The 19,419-nt window shown below is 44.2% G+C and overlaps 1 protein-coding gene across 2 annotated transcripts in view; it reads right to left on the bottom strand.

The window, feature by feature from the left end:
• Positions 1-19,419, bottom strand: part of QRSL1 (glutaminyl-tRNA amidotransferase subunit QRSL1) — a 166,720-nt gene that overhangs the window by 65,672 nt on the left and 81,629 nt on the right. For both annotated transcript variants that reach the window (XM_069235435.1, XM_069235434.1), the window contains exons 6-8: positions 5,855-6,030; positions 5,636-5,748; positions 996-1,188 (exon numbers count right to left, since the gene is read on the bottom strand). In XM_069235435.1, coding sequence (XP_069091536.1) covers positions 996-1,188; positions 5,636-5,748; positions 5,855-6,030 — 482 coding nt within the window. The remainder of the gene's footprint in view (positions 1-995; positions 1,189-5,635; positions 5,749-5,854; positions 6,031-19,419) is intronic.

The raw sequence follows: 19,419 nt of genomic DNA, 5'->3' as shown, positions 1-19,419 counted from the left end.
AACCATCATATCAAGAATAGCTACAAAATGCCATGTGGACACAATCAATCCACTACTGCCATAATATGCCTACAATAGTTGACGTTATGTTTGGGATTAGCTTGTGTCAGAGGCAGGCCCCATCATGTCAAGGATGGCCATTATATCTAAAAAATAACTATCATTATTGACGAATAGCTAACAACATGCCCCTGTTTGCGGGGAGGAAGCAAATACCACAACTGGCCCAGTTGTCAGTATTCAGTTTACAATAAGGCAGATCACACACAGATATGTACAATGCCTTCTTTGTTTCCATGGTACACCTTCTTTGACTCCGGACTCCCCTTTTGCTTCTCAGTGACCGGCTTAGAGTCCTTCTCTATATCCTGGTCAACTGGGCGGCACTCATGAACTTTATGTTGAGTCCTTGTTAAGGGACTTTTGACTGGTAAATATTGCCCATTAGAGGAACAAACCTTAGCAATACTGTTATTTTTGGTCATGACTGCCCACCCTTAACTTATTCAAACATTTCTGAATCGACATAGTTTACATATTTTTTGCAACAATCTCTACCTCTTTAATGGTAGCAAATTACCTATAATATAAGAATGAATTCCTCCCTTAATATATTCTCAATTGTTTGCGCAGAGTACCATAAATGAGCACAAAAAAAACAATCTGATGGCCGTGCAATAACATTTCTAGGCATATTCATAGCAGTCAGTATTTTGTTCGCTGATGGTACTGTAAATGCCCAAAGGTAAACTGGCTGATAGTATTAGCTCTCAGCTTAGAATTTTAAGACTCTATTTAAGAGTTTATATATGGAACCAAATGAAAAGTCTAGTCATTAAATAACTGAAGAGAAGCCTGTAACCTCAGCTCATTTCTTTTCATCTATAAATTCAGTGAGCTTGGAAACATATATTATACTTCAGGTTTGAATACACTTCATTCACAACCACACATTACGATGTTCAATGATTATGAGGAAAGTCAAGACAACCTACCGTATTCAAGTCCATCAAACCTTGCCATGTTTGATGCCACTTCTGAGTTGCATAGCACATGATAGCAGACTATTGAATAACCAGTGTGAGGGAGTGACACTTCAATGACCTTTGCACCTGCAGTTTCAAACAGGTCAGCAGCTCTAGACCAAAGAGCCACTGTTTCTCTAGACAATCCTGATGCATGGTATTCCTGATAGGATAAAAACAAAGTTTCCATTAATCTTAGCATAAATAACTCTTAAGGTGCGATTAAGTATGGTCAACATTGATTTCAAGAAGTAAAGCAATAAGGGATGAGCCCAAGCTCAACCACCAGAGTTGTGAGGGGTTGTTATGCATGGTAGTTCATAACTTAAATTATATATTTGGAAAAGGTATATTCTTTAGGTGTCCGTTTACCGTATAACACAGGGACAAGGGACAAAGAGTGTGACGTTGGAGCTGGCTGGCACTCAAAGAATACAGCTTAAAACCATTTGTTCCTGATCGGACAAAGGTACATCAACGAAAATAGATCCATCTGCTGAGACAATTAAAGGATGTAAAAATAGATCTAATGCCATTATTCTACTTATAATTCCTTTATATAAAAACATACAGCAGACCCACATTGTATTAGATTTCTGGGAATGATCAGAATCTGCAAAAATATAAGCGGATAGATATCAGTAAGGGTGATGTTTTTCACTGAGGCGTTCCGAGTGACATACTAGACAAGGAAAGTGAAGCTCAAGATGTCTGTGGTGTCATCCACCACACAGAGGTGAAAAATCTAGGGGTGGGCGGTAAACTCCGCTGGTGGAGTTCATGGAGCTTTGCCATTCTGCGCTCCACTTGGAGTTCGTCAAAAACTCTGTCAATGTCCCGTGGCAGAGTTTACCCCGCCCACCTTTTGCAGAACATATTCTGCGAGTAGCATGAGTGAGTGGGAGGCTCTGGTAATGTGCAATGAGGAAAATGATTGGAGCAGTTGGCGGCACCTCAGCCACTTCTAGTGCGCTACAAAGAACTCCGGTGTGGTGAATGGTTGTGGAATCTGCATGTAAAGTACCCTCTGTCCTAGCTTCCTTCTGATGGTTGATGGGAGCCGTTTAGCAGGTTGTGTTTTGGCTGTTTTTTTTTCCCTGGATGGGAGTCCGCTCCAACCCGGGTGATGTCAGTCTTTTTCAGCATGGTTAAGCTAGACTGCTGACTGATCCGGGTCAGCAGTTTAGCTTACTAGCGGGTGATTGTTGAATCCAGCCACAAGTCACAACTCAAAGTCACTGCGGTGATCGGAATGGCCTGCGTTTCACAAGTCTGCCATACTGAGACTGTTACCGCGACTGATGTGCACTCAGCTTGCAAAGGTAAAAACTTGATGTGCATTTATTCGTCATAACCTAGGTGTCAATTTGCCCCAATTTATCCATGACTCAGTCAGTTCCGGTGTGTTGAACATCATCATGTTACAGACATGGACTTGTATTTTCACTTGCAGCATTGCAATATGACTGCTTCAGCATTTAGCCACAACGGCTTGAGTTTGCGGGTGCTTGTACTTAACACTAGTTTTTTAAGCTCTGAAAGCCCAGTTTGGTGTTTTTCTGTCAGGTTTTGGTGACAATATCTGTCCTTTTCTAAAATTTCAAGAGTCTGCATTTATCAGCCTTGCTGCTAGTGTGCCAATTTGCATTTCCTGCTCACGTGTCCACAAGTGTTCTTTCAAGAACGAGACACCTGCTATCCGCCTCCCTTTTCCATGTCTACACCACCCTGGATCTGCCGTTCCAACAGCAGAGAATGATCCTTCTCTCACCTGGCGGTCAAAGCTGGAACAACTTTCGCCTGCACCTCCGGAATTCCACATCGCTCCGGGAATTAAGAAAGAAACTCAAGACATGACTGTTGTTTAATTGAACGGAGCACTATCTCCAGTGCCTTGAGACCCTCAGAGGTGATTAGCTGCATTTTATAAACCCTGATTGATTGACTGATTGAAGAATCACACTGAGACCACCTTAGGGGGAAGTGTGTGGGGGGGGGTTGGGGTGGTTATAGCACTTTGTACATATTACATGACGAACAGGGGCTTGCAACCCAGGGTACGTAAACCAAAGGAGGGCAGAGCTGCCACCTAGCTACTTGGGCACAGACCCTGTAAAACAGAGATCTGTAAAGATGCTTCCCAGTCTCATGCTTTTGTTTTATGCGACCGATAATAGCCTTTTTTAAGCCAATTGCTGCTTGTCATTATATCATCTGACGCTCTAGAAAAAGTGAAGAGAAAGTGGTTTCCTGACGCTATTATTCCCCACTCCAGGTACTAGTATTTTATGTAAACACATTTCTCATCTGTTTTTTTAACACTGCACATGCGTTCACCCCAATGTATTTCTTTCCCACAGCAAGGATACATTGCAAGTCACTTTTTAGCTGTCAGTGCCATCTCGGTGGTAGAGGTCAGGTTTCAAATTCTCCCCACAGCGGTTGTGATGTCAGTTGTGGAAATTAGTGTTGTATTACAAAATATAAATCATATTTCGGGTCGGGCGAAACTCCGCTGAATCACTGAGGGCTGAGTTTTTGGGCCACTCCGACAAAATCCACAAGCTCATCCAAAAGTTGATCACAAGTGCCAGCAGTGGAGGCTTATAGAAGTCATGCACTATTTACATGAAGTATACCTTTCTGTTTCCCTCCTAACTCTACTCTTCCCCACATCACATACATACAGAACTGACTGGTGCCTTGCCACAGTTCTCACCACTCTCTTGCTTTCCTTTGCACTTTCCATCCCAGTTTTAAAACTAAATTTGGCATCATTCCGCCAACACAATTTCCAGAACAGCCCTTTTCTCTGCTCATTTATTTTAAAGATTATTTCCTGGCTTTCTTTTATCCTCACTTAATTCTATTTGGGCTTTGCTCCCACTCCAATAATGATCACACTACTCCTGCTCACTCATTGACAGTGGGAGAAGTTACCATGCACACTACTGGCTCCTGCAAGATTCCAAAGACCTCAAAGAAGGCTGAGAAGGGGGAAAAAGAGGACACCACTCTTTTATGTGAGATTGTATTGCTTCTTTTTGATCCATGAAGACGCAAGAGGTGCAGGGGAAGACAGAAGAGACAGTGGCTCACTATTCATTGGTTTTCTTGGTACTCTGCACACCAGGGAGAGATGTTCTTTCACCGAGTTATAAAAGTTTCTGGAGACTCAGGATAAGAGGGGGAAGACAATGGAATCAATGATCTTCCGGTACTGATGCCACAGCAGTGGAAAATAATGTATTTTTTCAATATCTGATGTAAATGCAGTGAATAACAGGAACTTCATTTGGTGATTCATTCTGATTACTGTGCGGAAGTCATAGGACGGCTAAAATGTAAGACCTTCATTTCTACTATAAATTTGATTAAATAAGTCATAGCTCAATGACCCATTGCTACCTCAAGACGAAGATTTTGGATGGCTAAGTACAACATCTCGATCTTCAGGACCTACGTTTGTTAAACATAATATAATTCAAATTCAGATTGAAAATGTTGCTATTGGCAACAACCACGAAAATCAGGAATGAGCAACCAACAAGCAAATATAGATATTGTGAAGTTTATGCCGCAGCCATCTTGGAAAAGTAAAACAATCACAATGTATTTAAACTACAGTTCCAAGGAGGCCACCATGTTTATAATCAGTTAGCGAACCCTGAAAAAAGGATGCTGCAAAAAGATATATCAACCATTGTTCTGTAGATTTCATTTTCAGGTGCTTTTCACAGTGCTTGCTCCACAGCGCTATTGGGTCTGCTCATTTACCTGATTTCAGATGTAAAATAGTTCCACATGCATTCCAGTGGAGGCAAAGGGACAAGCCAAAGAGTTAATAAAAAAACGTCGAAGTTAAAATACTCCGATGGATGGATTCAAGATGTGAAGGACAATGTCTGAAGTCAACGGCTGAACACTGCAGCGCAAAATAAGCTACCAGCTTCAGCTGACAAAGGTTTCCCCAAAGCCTCTTAAAGTATAGAATAAAACATGCTCAACTGAATGGCGCAAGCACCATTAATGTCAAACCTAAAAATGAAAAAGCAGTTTAATACACAAGAATGAGAGCTGTGTTAATGAATAAAATCACTATCTTTGTCAGTGTAAACACCATATTTCTCTGTTGGCGTTGTTTTTGGAGGCAATAGTATTACTGTTATATTTATGTTCTAATATGTTAGTTACTTGAGACAAAATTGCCTTGGCTTTTCTATACACATTTAAGATAATAAAGGCACTTTTATCAAGGGTTCTTTAGTCACCGCTACTAAAAGCTGTAAATGTCATGGTACATAAACTATCACGTACAACTTACGTTAGGTCAAGTTCATTTGCTAAACTGTATCCCGAACTTAATATATGTCCTGATGATTGTATGTTATATGATACTTGCGCTTCAATTAAATGAGGTTTGAAGAATGAATTCTCCTTCTGGGAAACAGTGATGATTCATGCTTCGCAATGTTAAAATCAAGCCGAATGCCTACACGCCAGTACTCATATCGAAGTGTGACACTTGTTGAAACCTAATGTGGACCAACAAATAGTATTTTATAAAATGGAATGCATATTGTTGCTAAAGTCAAATGTGTAAATGTTACCCTGGGTATTCCAATACAAAGTTTGCTGACATCTATTTCCTCAGGTAGTTCGAATGACTGAAATTGGTCCTGCACGGTCGTCGCATCCTTCGAATCATGGCCCGCGAGCGTGCCTAAGACATAAAATAATAGTCACTGGAACCAACAGAAAAACTAAACTAAAATCGTACATATACTACTTTCCTGACGCAATAGGAGAAATCAGTGATAGAGACATACCCAATACAATGGCTGCATCATCCACGCTCCTGGTTAAAATGCCTGGTACGTCCATGGAATTCACCAATGGGATAAGGCCATGGCGAGAGAGGAGTCCGTAGGTGGGTTTCAATCCAACAACTCCACAGTGAGCTGCTGGATTCCTAGTGGAGCCTCCGGTATCTGATCCCAGAGCCCTGCGGATTAATTATAAGCAAATGTAAGTATTAAATAATAAAATGATGACATTAATAGAGGAGGGGTCGAAGGATAGAGCAAATAAGAGAAATTAAGAAAGGTGATTGGCTTCTCCATCATTAAAGATTCAAACCAACGTGGAATCTTGAGATAATGAACTCAAAAGACGTCTTTCAAGAAAATTTATATCTAGCATTCCAGTAAGAACAAACTCCGTGGTGAAAAAGGAGTTTTTCTAGATACTTTTTTAAATTTCTAAAAGTTATTCGTCCAAAACCGCGTGAAAATGTAGCAAATGTTCTAGTGAAGGCTTCCACAACGTTTGATGATGTTACAGTGCTACATCAACAAACGAGTTGTTTTCTTTGTTTGTGAAATGCAGACGCACACATTTTCCTTTCATCGGACAATTTACAAAGCACATATTTACAGTGCAGTTTGTTCAGAACAGAACCTGCTTCAGATCACGCATTTTTGGGGCACCAGGAATTAACATATACTTCACCTACTGGATAAAATGGAACATGCTGGTGTGCATTACTACTGACAGGCACACTGCAGTGATGGCTTACAATACGACACAAAACTGTGAGGTGGTACACGAGAAATAAATACGAGCCTGGGGGCACTGACACTTTGGATGAACTAGAGGAGCATGTAAATTACACACGCTGAAAGACTATCACCGTCATTACAAAGGTCAAACACGTTTCCAAAGTCTTGATTCACGGTCAGAATAGATGGTCTTAAGCAATCCATTTCATACAATTTCTAAGTGTCCTAATTTGCTGATAACCGTGTAGGTAGTGACACATATATATACAACTAATACAGCTCCTAGAGTAGATTTATGACTTTCAGAAATCACAAATGTTTGCATCAGTATGTCTGGAACTCACAATTAAATGTTTCTAGACCTACCACCTGAACACTTTAATGGAAGCCTTTTTTGAGTGAGTAAAAATATCCGTGCATATTTGTTCATGCGAAAATCTGCTGAGCAAGTGCAAATGCACTAACTTACTTAAAATAACAAATATCCCCCTGTGGATGAATCTCTCCCCCCTGCTCAATGTGCTCCACCCACCATCTTAAACGTAAGCTAAGTACAGAGCTGAAGTTCAATTTGCCCTTCAATTACAATAGTGGGCCAAAGGCTTAAAACAGATCCTTGTATTCGAGCATGTATGCAAAACATCACAGGGCTCAACACTGATTAACATGCGTGAGTATCGAGCGACCACCAGCTTCAGTCCATTGAAGCCAAAAGTGGTGGTCACCAATCAGTGCCAGAATTGATTCATGCAGTTTGCTATCAAAACTGAACCCAGATTTTGAATCTATACCATGCCGAATAAAGGACTGGAACTTGACTCTTCAATTTTAACACCTTCAACATCAAGTAAATAGGTTTGTAATATGAATTACAACTCAGTGCTAACTATGGGCTAGAAGGTTATGTTCTGCCTGAATATACTGGAATTCAAGCATTCTGTTGCCTGAGCTGAGTTCAAACCAGGTACTCATTTATAGCAATTCCACAGGTCTAGAGTGGACCAGGGGCTGATTCTGCCCACAAAAACTCCAGTGCCTTTTCACTATAGTTGTTCGAAATGGCCCTTTCTACCGGGTTATCCCCAAACATTTTGCCTTTCTCTTACTATTTTTATGACCCTCTTTTTTGTTGGCCTTAGGACTCTGGGCACTTTTACCATTGCTGACCAGTGCTAAATTGCATGTGCTCTCTACCCTACAACTTAGTATAATTGGTTTACACCTCTTTGGCTTGTTTAAGCTACCTGTAAGTGCCTTGTAAAGTGGTATACCGTATATCAGGGCCTCTACATTAAATGCTACCAGTGGTTCTGCAGCACAGATTGCGCCACCCACAGAAGCAGCCTTTCAAACGTGTCTCAGGCCTGCCACTGCAGGGCTTGCATGCACAGTTTACTGCCACATTGACTTGGCAAGTTACACTACTTGCCAATGCCTAAACTCCCTTTTTTACTACACCTAAGTCACCCCTAAACGTAGGGCCTTTATAGCCCTGTGGGAAGGGTGCTGTGTATGTAAAAGGTAGGATATATGTCTTTATTTACTACATGTCCTAGTAGTGACAGACAGCCTATTTAGTTTTTCACTACTGTGAGTGCTGCTCCTCCCATAGGATTTAATTGGAAATGCCCTGACATATATCTAAGTGTCGACCTTCTGATCTATGAGGAATAGGGTAGGTATGTTTAGTATGTTTGGAATGGTAGTGAGAAATCCTGCTTACTGGTGTAGGTGGATTTTTTATTACTATTTTAGAAATGCCACTTTTAGAAAGTGGACATTTATCTGTCCTTTTAACTCTAGTGCTTCGCAGCATGACTCCAATCCATGTCTGGGGCAGGGTGACAGTTCCACTTGGTACATACTTTCCAGACACCCATAACAGAGAAAGGGCTGGGTGTGACAGAAGAGGCGTCTGCATACTGATAGTCATCCTGGGATGGGGAGAGAGAGGGTCGTTCACACCTTACATGTGAATAGGCTATGTCCTGCCGTCACACAACGGACTGATTACCCCCTACTCATGTCTAGAGACAGCGCTGGGTTGAAAGGGTGTTGTGCTTCACCTGAAAGGGCTCTTTTGAAGTTATCCCCTGAACAAAGGCATTTCTGAGTATAAGTAGAGGGGCTGTGGCCCCCTGATTTTGAGAGCACTTTTGGAAGTAAGACTGAACCTCTGCCAGAAGGACTGCTGGACTGCATAAAGGAGTCATCTGGACTGCTCTTCTTTTGTTGCCCTGCTGCCTGGTGTCTGCTGGGTAGCCCAAAAGACTCATCTTGATTGATTTTCTGTATGTTGCCCTGCTGCCAGCTGCCCTACTGACTTTGGCTGCACTAACCACTGAAAGGACTGCCAGGAGGAACCGACACTTCAATCCCTGGTTTATGTGAGTTGGGTTGCCTGCACCTGTTGTGTCCCTTCCAAGTGTCCCCCCCCCAAGGAGTCTAGATCAGGGGGGAGCACTGGCCTCTGCTCATTGGTTTGTGCTTGCCCAGGGCGAAAAGAGCGCTTTTATCATTTTTGCACATAGAATTTTCCCAATTTTAGGGCAGTACTTGTGGAGCGCCTCTTCCCTGCCTGCTTCCCAGCGTATGGAATGTGGAGGACTGACCTGTGATTCCACACAGTGTGCAGCTGATCCCTGGTTAGGAGGGCGCAGGCCCCAGAGACTGAGTGCCTGCCCTGCCTCCCCCAGAACCATACTCGTTTGGCTGTGACGGCGCCAAGGGAAGTCCTATGCATTTCGACGGTCAAGCTAGTACAGGCCGGCCCTGCTCCTTGAGGAGCAGTGTGCTCAGCCGACCTGGGGTGAGTGGGGCCAGAGGAAGCAAGGACAGCACCTCAATCCAGCGGGTGCGGTGCCACCTAGAGAGACTGCGTGAGGCAGCCTGCATCTGCCCTTAAGCTACAAACTGATGCCTGGTTCCCCCTCCTTACCAGGCACAGTGTCAGGAGGATCGATCCTCCATCTGTAGGGAACCACAGACCCAAGACAGGCGTGACTCTCACCTCAACGCTCCGACAGAGGCTTACCTTCAGTGAGTTGCTCACTATGTGGAATACCAAGTTACAGGTAGTAGATACGCAGTTGTTTCTGCAGCCTACGGAGTTTGCCTGCATTGTTCTGCCTCTGCCATTCCGGTGTGAGAACCCCAGGAGGGTTTTGGATGCCTGGTACTAGGAGGTATTGTTCTGGTGTGCCCCCCCTTTTTTTCAGCATAGGTTTGGGGGCGCTGGCTGGGGCAAGACCAGTTGTTCATGCCTGATGGGGATAAACCTCAGCGGAGCCCCAGACTATAACCTAATGTAATTACCGTAATACTCCTAATAGGCATGAAGGAGTCTTAGCGCGCCATGTGTTTTTCTTTTGGTGGTGGATTTATTGCTCTCGCCTTGAGCGTCGCACAGGAACTGGTGGCCACAGAGAGTCTGTCTAGTACAGTGCACATGGAGGATTGACTCTAACGATACTACATTCCTGTGGTGGGTACCTAGAAGCCACATACCTATGAAACATGGCTTAAGTGATGTTCTCACTCTGCACCACTTTTGAACTATTTGGTTTCATCACCATTTTGTCCTGACTTTTATTGCTAGTTTTTAGACTCTGCAAATTGTGACGCAGCCATCTTGTGTTTGTGCACTGACCCCTAAAACATGTCAAAACGGGCTAATCCCTGACTGGCTTATTTACTTTTTCTGAAAATCCATAGTATAGTGTGCAAAAAATACACTCATGACATGAAAAGTTAAATGATACCTGTGGACTACAACACTTATTGTGACATCCACTAGTGTGACAAGTCACATGACTTCAGTCCTCACTCTGTAGCAGTCCTACTGCAATTTAAACATGTAGACTGCCCTGTCAAATACTAAGTCGCCCCTATATAGGCCTTGTAGTCTACAAGGTAGGGTACATGGCATTTAAAAGTGGGACTTGTAGAAATAGAAGGTTAACATGTCCTCTCAGTGGCTAGCACCCAAATGTTTCTTTCACTCTGGAAAGCTCTGGCTGGCCCATAAAGAAACACTGAGAAGTGATATTAAATGGTCCAACTACTATTTTTAATATTTACTAGAAGCCCAATTTAATGGTGATGTTGGATATTTAATAATATTTAGGACAAGTAACTTTTAGAAAGTTAGCTTTTTCCTAGCTGAAGTTACTAGAGCTTAATTTGCATTAACTTTCCAGCAGCTGCCTAGCCAGTGCTTGACCTTAATGATGTGTGAAAACTGATCCCAGAGCACAGACTGGCCTAGGCGTGGGGAGAGTTTTTTCTTCCCCTTGCAGAAAAACCAGTTAGGGTGGGCCCGGGAACTTCATTACGTTGTAAAGGGCTTGCCCTTTCACAGGTAAATATAAGGTGAGACCTGAAAAGGCCAATCATTGCTCTTCCAGCTAGGCTGGTTTGAAACCCATGGGGAGTGGAGCTACCCCTATTAATGGTTTTGAGTAACAAAATAAGAGGGGACTGCCCATTTCCTTGTCACACCTCTAGGTGTGCACACAGGCTCAGCTAGCCCATGGCAAGAAGCTATCTAGATGTGTGTTACTCAACCCTAGATACAGCCTGAAAACTGCTCCACTTGAGGATTCTGATCTCTGAAAAAGAGACCAAGTTCAGAGAAAGAAGTCTTAACTGGGCAAAGGCTCCAAAAGTATACAGCCAACTAGGGGACTTCCCCGGGAGCAAAATGTGACTCTTCCTGCTCTAACTGTTTCCTGCCAAAACAATGACTTCGGTGGGGCCTAATCCAACAGCTATCTGACTTTGAGAGGACTTCCTCGGATGCAGCCTTCAACCTTGCCTAATGAAGGATTTCAAATTCAATTTCTGAGACTAAGCCCCAACAAAAATCTCTGACCTGAATGTACCTGCTTGGTGTAGCTGACCTGCACTTCATTAGAGTCGGCTTACAAATGCACATAGGTCCCGGTCAACCACAACCATAGACTTTCATTGACACTTTTTTTATCCTAAATCTTCTACAATTCATGTCTCTGGATCGTATTATTGAATTTTTGACTTTTTGGAGCCATTTTATTTATCAAATTTTGCTTTATGTTTCAAAATTGGAGTGGAACCTTCACTGTGTTGTGACTTTGACTTTTTAACTATTTTGGTACTTCCACAGGGTTTACAAATTTTCTTTAAGTTAAGCTTGCCTGCTCTGTGCCATAGCTACCAGGGGTTAAGCTCAGGTTTAAATTACTGACCGTCTACTGGACTTAACAGGGTGGTGACTTTATTACTTGTGGTGAACTTCCATCCACCCCAATTAATATTTCACTTTCTTACATGCACAAAAATCACATCTGGGTTTGAAAATGGCAGATCCTGATTGACAGAATGAGGATGTGTGGATTCTTCCTGCAGTGAAACTCACGACTAGGAAGCTGTGAGTTTTCTTCAGGTAAATGTTTAGGTGCAGTAATGGAAACATTGTTGTGCCTGGAGCACGGGGTGTAAGGTGGGTGCCCATTAGGAAGGTACAGAACTTTCACCAAGTCATAATTCATAATTGTGGATGCATTCACATAACTTTCTAAAGTCTATAGTAACGGTTTTTGCATACAAAGTTGGAACAAGATTGAGCAAATGGAATGTAAAACTTTGCAAACAACCCCTTATTTCACGGGAGTTTACAGAAAGGGATTCAGAGAACAAAAATATATTTTCTGAAGGTGAAAAACAATCAAGTGCTAACACACATCTACCACACCGCTCTTCATACAGAGGATGTTTTACACAGTGGTAGCCTCTGAAGCAGGTATGAAGGATGAGCAGAATAGTAGTAGTAATCACAATTTAAGATTTTAAATGATTTCCATGTGTACAATGGAGATTTGGGCTAATCGCCATAAAGCTATGCATCTAAGCACTGAATGTATCACAGGAGAATACCTATGATATGTATATTTAAAAAAGGGAACATCTAAGTGAATTGGTTTTAATGCCACTATCAGTCCAGGTATACATAAGCAATACAATGATAACGCAATACCAAATGTGAACATGGGGTGGTTCTTAATGGAGATTTCTAAAGTTTGAAAATAACATGACTCGTGGATGTTGGGTAGGTGAATGTACCGCCACTTCTGCTGCAGCAAATACACTGAAGGAGCACTGACCACGATCACCAAAGGGCCTATACCTTACTGAAGGAGGGTGACCTATTGAAAGAGCACCTACATTTCAGTGTAAGTTACACTATTCACTAGTACAAAAATGTGGTAACACCTATTGTAGCGTACCATTACTCTCCCCAAGGGCAGATTAGGTACACCTTTATAGATTATGGTCTTGATTAATTGCTGATCGATCTACCTTAATCATACAGGCATGAAACATGTCAACTTAACACTCATATTAATTCATTAGTCTACACTGTTTCCATTTAGGAGAACCTGGAACATTAGATCCCTTAGCTATTCTCATGTTTTTAACCTTGGCATAGATATTGTTGTTCATATTAAAAGTATTTCCAGCGATATCTCTAGTTAGTTTTAGGTCACACTTTTCTCTAATCTTTCGCAATAAAAATACTGCAATATATTTATTATTTCTGGTACCACTTTGGCACATCAAGAAGATCTCTGGCAAAGAGCCCCCTCAAAGGGCCCGCTTAGCTTTGCAGCACCAGCCCAATGAGGACCAGGGTCAATGATGAAGTATGCCAACTTTGGGTGGGAGACAGCACTTGCTTCTAAAAAGCTAATGATTTAGATGATTATTAACATTACGGACCTCTAATTGGACACCTGCAAAGCAGATTTCGGAACAGTATAACTTATTGTTATTTTCATATAATACTTGGTGGCTATATAATGGACCGCCCATTCCTACCTGTCCTTTCACTTTTGATGGATTTCTACCTGTGTCGCCGGCACTGCTCCATTTGAATCCGACCGCGGCACTCCAGGAGCCGGGGGGTCGGCTGTGGTCCCGGGTGCGGCCGCCGAGATCCGTGGAGCCTGGACCTCGCTTGCCGGAGCCACCGTGACGTGGCACCTCTTGTGCCGTGCCGGCTGCATCGGGAGCCGCGGACGGGTTCCCGACGCGCTGGGTTCTGGCCCGTCTCCCGGAGTGGAGAGACGGGCACCGGCGAAGGTGAGGTGGCGCATGTTCCCCTGCTCCGGGACCGCGCGCCTGGAAGGGCGGCCCTCTCTGGGGGCCGCGTTTGACCCGATGCGCTTGGCCTGATGCGGCTACGTTCCCGTGGGAAGCCGGCTGGCTCCGTCTGCTCCGCATGATTGGTGCCGCTGGGACGTGCGGTCACCTTTGAGTCTCGGGGTTGCCGCGCAGGCTGGAACCGCGATCCCCACAGGAGGGGGAGTGACCCCACCGGCTGCCCTTGACTCGTGGCCCCACACCCAAAATACCCGGTGGCATTGAGCAGGCGATCCCTTGCGTACCAAGCTTGGGCTAATAAATAGCCAAGCAATAAGGAGGAAAGACAATTGGGGCAGCAAATAAAAAAAAAAAAAAAAAAAAAGAAAAGTCAGGACCGCCAAAGTTCAAGAAAATTGAGCCCTACCAATCCCAGCTTCCAAGCAGCAGCACAGCACTAAAACGGACCCCTTCAGAAAATAAAACATATAACAGGGCACAGCAGTATATCCTCCTGTGGCTCTGTACCAGCGGCACTAATCGAGCCGCAGCGTTCCCAGCAGTGCTCTCACCAGACATAAAAGCTTTGAGGCTCTCCACTACAAAGAGTGTACACCACACAAGCAAAGTATTACTACCTTACCTTCATTACTCCAAACAGCGCTGCTGACCCCAAGTTAGGGGCCCTGCTTCTTTGCAACAACACGGAATCCTGACGGACACGGTGCCCTAGTACCCGAATGAGGAATAACTTCTCTGCATGACACGTAGCAAGATTTCTACTTTAAAGGAACAAACCTCAGCAGTCCTAATCAATCGAAGCCACTTAAAAAACAATAGTTAACAGCAATACCGCCACGTAAATAATCAATGGGCAAACCAAAGACCCCACGCGCACCTTCTGGGAATATGGATTCTGGTGCCCCACCCCCAACTGCGGAGGCCTCGGCCACACAACAAGCACTACAAAAGATGGAAATAACACTCCAAACACACACAACGCAATTTGAAAAGATTTTACAAGCCATATTGGACACCAAAATTACCCTGGAAGCAAAAATAGGTTCGGTAATCGAAGATGTTAACATATTGCGTGCAGACCAACATACGTTAGCTGAAAAGGTCGCAGGCTTGGAAGAAGATACGTCACACCTCTCACCAGCGATAACCAAACTCCAGTCGCAAATGGGGGCTGTAACAGCTGAACTGGGGACACTGAGGCGCAAAGCCGAAGAAGCAGAAGGAAGGTCAAGACGTAACAATATCCGCTTCGTGGGTTTTCCAGAGCGTGTTGAGGACCCTTGCGCAGAACTGTTCATTGAACAATGGCTAATAGAAACAGTACTGAAGGACAATGTCCCGAAGTTCTTTTCAATAGAACGCGCCCACAGGGTTCCCGGAAAAACCCCACCACCTGGCACTCAGCCTCGCCCACTAATAACAAGACTCCTCAACTACCGCGACAGGGACCTCGTACTGCAACTGTTTCGTAAAGCAGGCCCAATGCGCTTCGAAGGGGCAGTCATATCGGCCTACCCGGACTTTACAGCAGAGGTACAGAAAAAGCGTAACTCATTTTTTCGGGTCAAAGAGCGACTAAGAGACCACAACATCAAATACGCTCTGTTGTTTCCGGCCAAACTTCGAATACAGGACGACACCCGCACTTTCTTTTTCACCTCACCAGAAGATGCATGGACTTGGCTACATGCCAAGGGACTCGCTGACCCGCCCAATACAAGAAACCCTAAAGACAAAAACCACCCTCCTAGTGGCAAACGCAAACCCCGCAGGCAACCAGACACTAAACCTACCCCTGAACAGTCTCGCGTGGAACGCTCTCTATTACTGCAAACCACATCCCTTTTCGCCAATACATCCCCGGGGTCCGTATCGACGAATTCGGGATTAGAATCAGAGCTTGGGGTATTTTCTGACTCTACAGACTCCACCTGCGTCCCCAATCTCACTCCACGAACAGCAGACGACATCTGCTAATATATACCAATCTCGGACACAACGGCACATGACATCCTACAGAAGTAGCCACTAATCGTCTGCTAAAACTCACTGCTGCACGCTGACCCCATCTCTGCTGTACAGATATCCCCGACCGCAGCAAAAGACTCATGGCTGGCCCCAGAAAGTAGCAACTTCAACAAGAGCACAACGGGTCGGGACCAGCATTGACTTGAACTTACTTATTCGAAACACCCCCGCACCATATGGAACGTTCTACCTGGTTGGCAAGTATTGTATTGTTAAAGCCCTTGCCACAACCACAGTTACTGTTAGATATAGTTAATGTTATTGTTTTAATTAGCAGAATCACATCTAAGAGGCATAATTTAGATTATAGTATTCGTAGTAAATGTTGTTTGATTGCTAATAACAAGTACACACTAGGCAGCTGCAGCATAAACTGGCCAACCACAATGGGCGTGAAATACACTATAGTTGTAAAAGGTGCCGGCCCACCAAACCCACAAAGTCTAGGCATACAAGTACAAATGTTCCATGGCAACCCAAAGACAACAGTATAACCCGCAATATAAAATACTCACATGGAATATAAGGGGCATGGCATCCCCGCGTAAGCGACAACAGCTCCACGCATACCTCAGGAGACATCAAATACATTTCGCCATGCTTCAGGAGACACACCTGGCTAAGTCCTCTTTGGAGAATACAAAAGTAAAATGGAAAGGGCAATTATATGGTACCATCTTTTCAACATATGCTAGGGGAGTGGCGAGCTGGATAGCCCCTGGGGTCCCTTATGTTACGTCCCGCGTACAATGTGACCCAAACGGCCGATATGTCCTCTTGGAAGGTGCCCTAGACGGGGAACCCATGGCATTAGCATCAATATATACCCCCAATTCAAATCAATGGGAATTCCTACAGACACTTAACAGTAGTAAACTTAATGATCCGGAGATGGATACCATTTGGGGTGGTGACTTTAACTGCGTATTTGACATTCACAGAGATCGCTCTATCCCTCTGTTAGATAATACCCTAGCTAAACGTGCTTCACTCGAACTTGCAGAGTGGGCCTCCAACAATAGGCTAAGAGAAATTTGGAGGACTGGCCACCCCACACACCGCAAATACTCTTTCTATTCCCCAGTGCATAAATTGCACACTAGAATAGATATGATATTTGCATCAAATTATATAATCCCAAAAATAACCACATCAGGCTACCTGGCTCGCACCATATCTGATCATAATCCGCTTCAAGCTACCCTGAGAATAGGCCGCACACACACGTGCATTCCCACATGGCGTCTACAACCAGATGCCCTCATAGATCCTCCTTATCATGCTGAACTAGCTAAATGCTTGTCGGATTACTTTGCTTTAAATAAAAACACAACAACAGCGCGCGCCACGGAATGGGACGCTCATAAAGTGGTTATACGCGGCCACTGCCTTGCAGCCTCACTGGGGGTCAAAAGAATGCTTAATAGGGAACTACTAGAGATAGAATTAAAAATGCGCAAGGCAGAGACCGAGACCACCACTAGCGTGACCTCGCTTGAAACACTAAACTTGCTGAAATCTGACTACAAAGAAGCTGATGCCAGGCTCAGCAGACATGACTATAGACATTTTAAAGCCCGACAGCACGCAGAAGGCGACAGATCGGGCAAACTGCTAGCATGGCTGGTCCGACAACCATTACAGTCCTCACCTATAGGCGCGATAAGAACACACTCAGGGGAAGTGATTAACACTCAAGCCGGAATCAATGAGTCCTTTCATATGTATTATCGTTCCCTATATCAGCCCACTAACCCTCCAAATGAACAACTTCTTTCTGAACTCCTTTCATTGATTCCCCAAAATATGAATATCATTGACAGCGCAGCCACACTGGACGGTCCCATCACTGTCGAAGAACTACGCTTAGCTCTTTCTCAAATGGCACGCGGCAAAACTCCTGGCTCAGACGGACTACCAATGGAATATTACAGTTCACTATCTGCTCATCTCCTGCAGCCCCTGACCGAGGTATTTAACGAGGCACGAAATAGAAAGCAGCTGCCAGACTCCATGCGCGAAGCATTGATAGTGGTGCTACCAAAACCAGGACGCGATCCACTTGATGTCAAATCCTATAGACCACTCTCCTTGTTAAACACGGACTGTAAACTCCTGGGGAAAATCCTAGCAAATAGGCTACTCCCTTATTTATCAGACTTAATCCATCATGATCAATCTGGATTTGTACCAGGGAGGAACACTTTTCTAAATATAAGACGCCTAATACGTATATTACACAGTACCACAGAAACCGAGGCAGTGGCTGTGGCATTGGACATAGAGAAGGCGTTTGATACGCTCGGATGGGAATATCTCTTCCGCACTCTGAAGGCGTTCGGCTTTCAAAGCGGTTTCATCAACTGGATTGCCACTCTATACGCAAAACCAATAGCTCGCGTCAAAACGGGCCAAATGATATCATACGCGTTCCCCATCGGCAGAGGCACCAGACAAGGTTGCCCGTTATCCCCTTTATTATTTGCTATAGCTATGGAGCCATTGGCAATTGAACTTCGTAGCTGGGCAAGCAGATGGGGCATCCTAGAATCCAACACATACCATATTATTTCCCTATACGCAGACGATGCTCTAATATATTTGCGTAACTATACCTCCTCCCTCGCAGAAGTTATACAAATCCTGGATAACTTCGCTTTATCCTCTGGTCTATGCGTTAATTGGGCGAAATCATGTATTTTCCCGCTTACTCGTATACCTACGGAGCAGCAAACGTTATTACCACTACATCAACTGACATGGGCATACCAGACCTTTAAATATTTGGGGATTCAGGTCTACCACTCTATGACAGACCTACGCGAGGGCAATCTCGATAGGCTGCTACGCTCAACTCGGGGATCTATGGCATTTTGGAGTTCCCACCCACTATCACCCATGGGCCGCACGGCCATAGCAAAAATTTTAATATTACCTAGATTTTTATACTATTTCACAGCGCTCCCATTGTCCCTGCCACGTTCATTCTTTCATAAAATACACTCTCTGCTAACAGATTTGTTGTGGGGCAGGGACCGACGGAGAGTAGCCCTAGCCATTACACAATATCCACTGGAGGAAGGCGGGCTCGGCATGCCGAACTTTGAATTATACTACGCAGCAGCCCAACTCCAATGGGTAGCCACGTGGCTTAGCGAACCACCCACCCCAGAGTGTACAGCGATAATGTCTTGTGTGACACCACAAACGATACTGTCATCACTTATGTCCAAACCTCCTTACCCATCTAACAGAAATCCCCTAGTAGTAACAGCCAGATACTGCTGGCGGAGATATGTCCAGGGCAAAACCCTAACTCCCCCTTACTCACCTGCAATGCCTTTGGCTCAGGTACCAGGTGCCCAAGCTCTTTCCCATCACCATGATATGCGGGTAACCAAGACACTGAACATGGGGGACTTGTACTTGAGATCTAAAGCACGCACTTTTGCAGAGCTCGTGTCTGCCGGTATCATGCAACCTGGGGCCTTCTTAACATTTAATGCCATTAACAAACTTCTACAAAACTTTTGGGGGTGCAACCCAAATGAGCCTGATGAATCCCCCCTACTCACCTCATTACTCACTATAGGAAACATTAAGGGCAGCATTACTAAATTATATAAAATACTCCTAACAGATACCCGCACTGCTTTGTCCCAAGT

Source organism: Pleurodeles waltl, chromosome 5 (genome assembly GCF_031143425.1).
Source record: "Pleurodeles waltl isolate 20211129_DDA chromosome 5, aPleWal1.hap1.20221129, whole genome shotgun sequence".
In the NCBI taxonomy this organism is placed as follows: domain Eukaryota; kingdom Metazoa; phylum Chordata; class Amphibia; order Caudata; family Salamandridae; genus Pleurodeles; species Pleurodeles waltl.
Note: the sequence above shows the minus strand (reverse complement) of the source record. Positions and strands in the feature narration are given on the sequence as shown.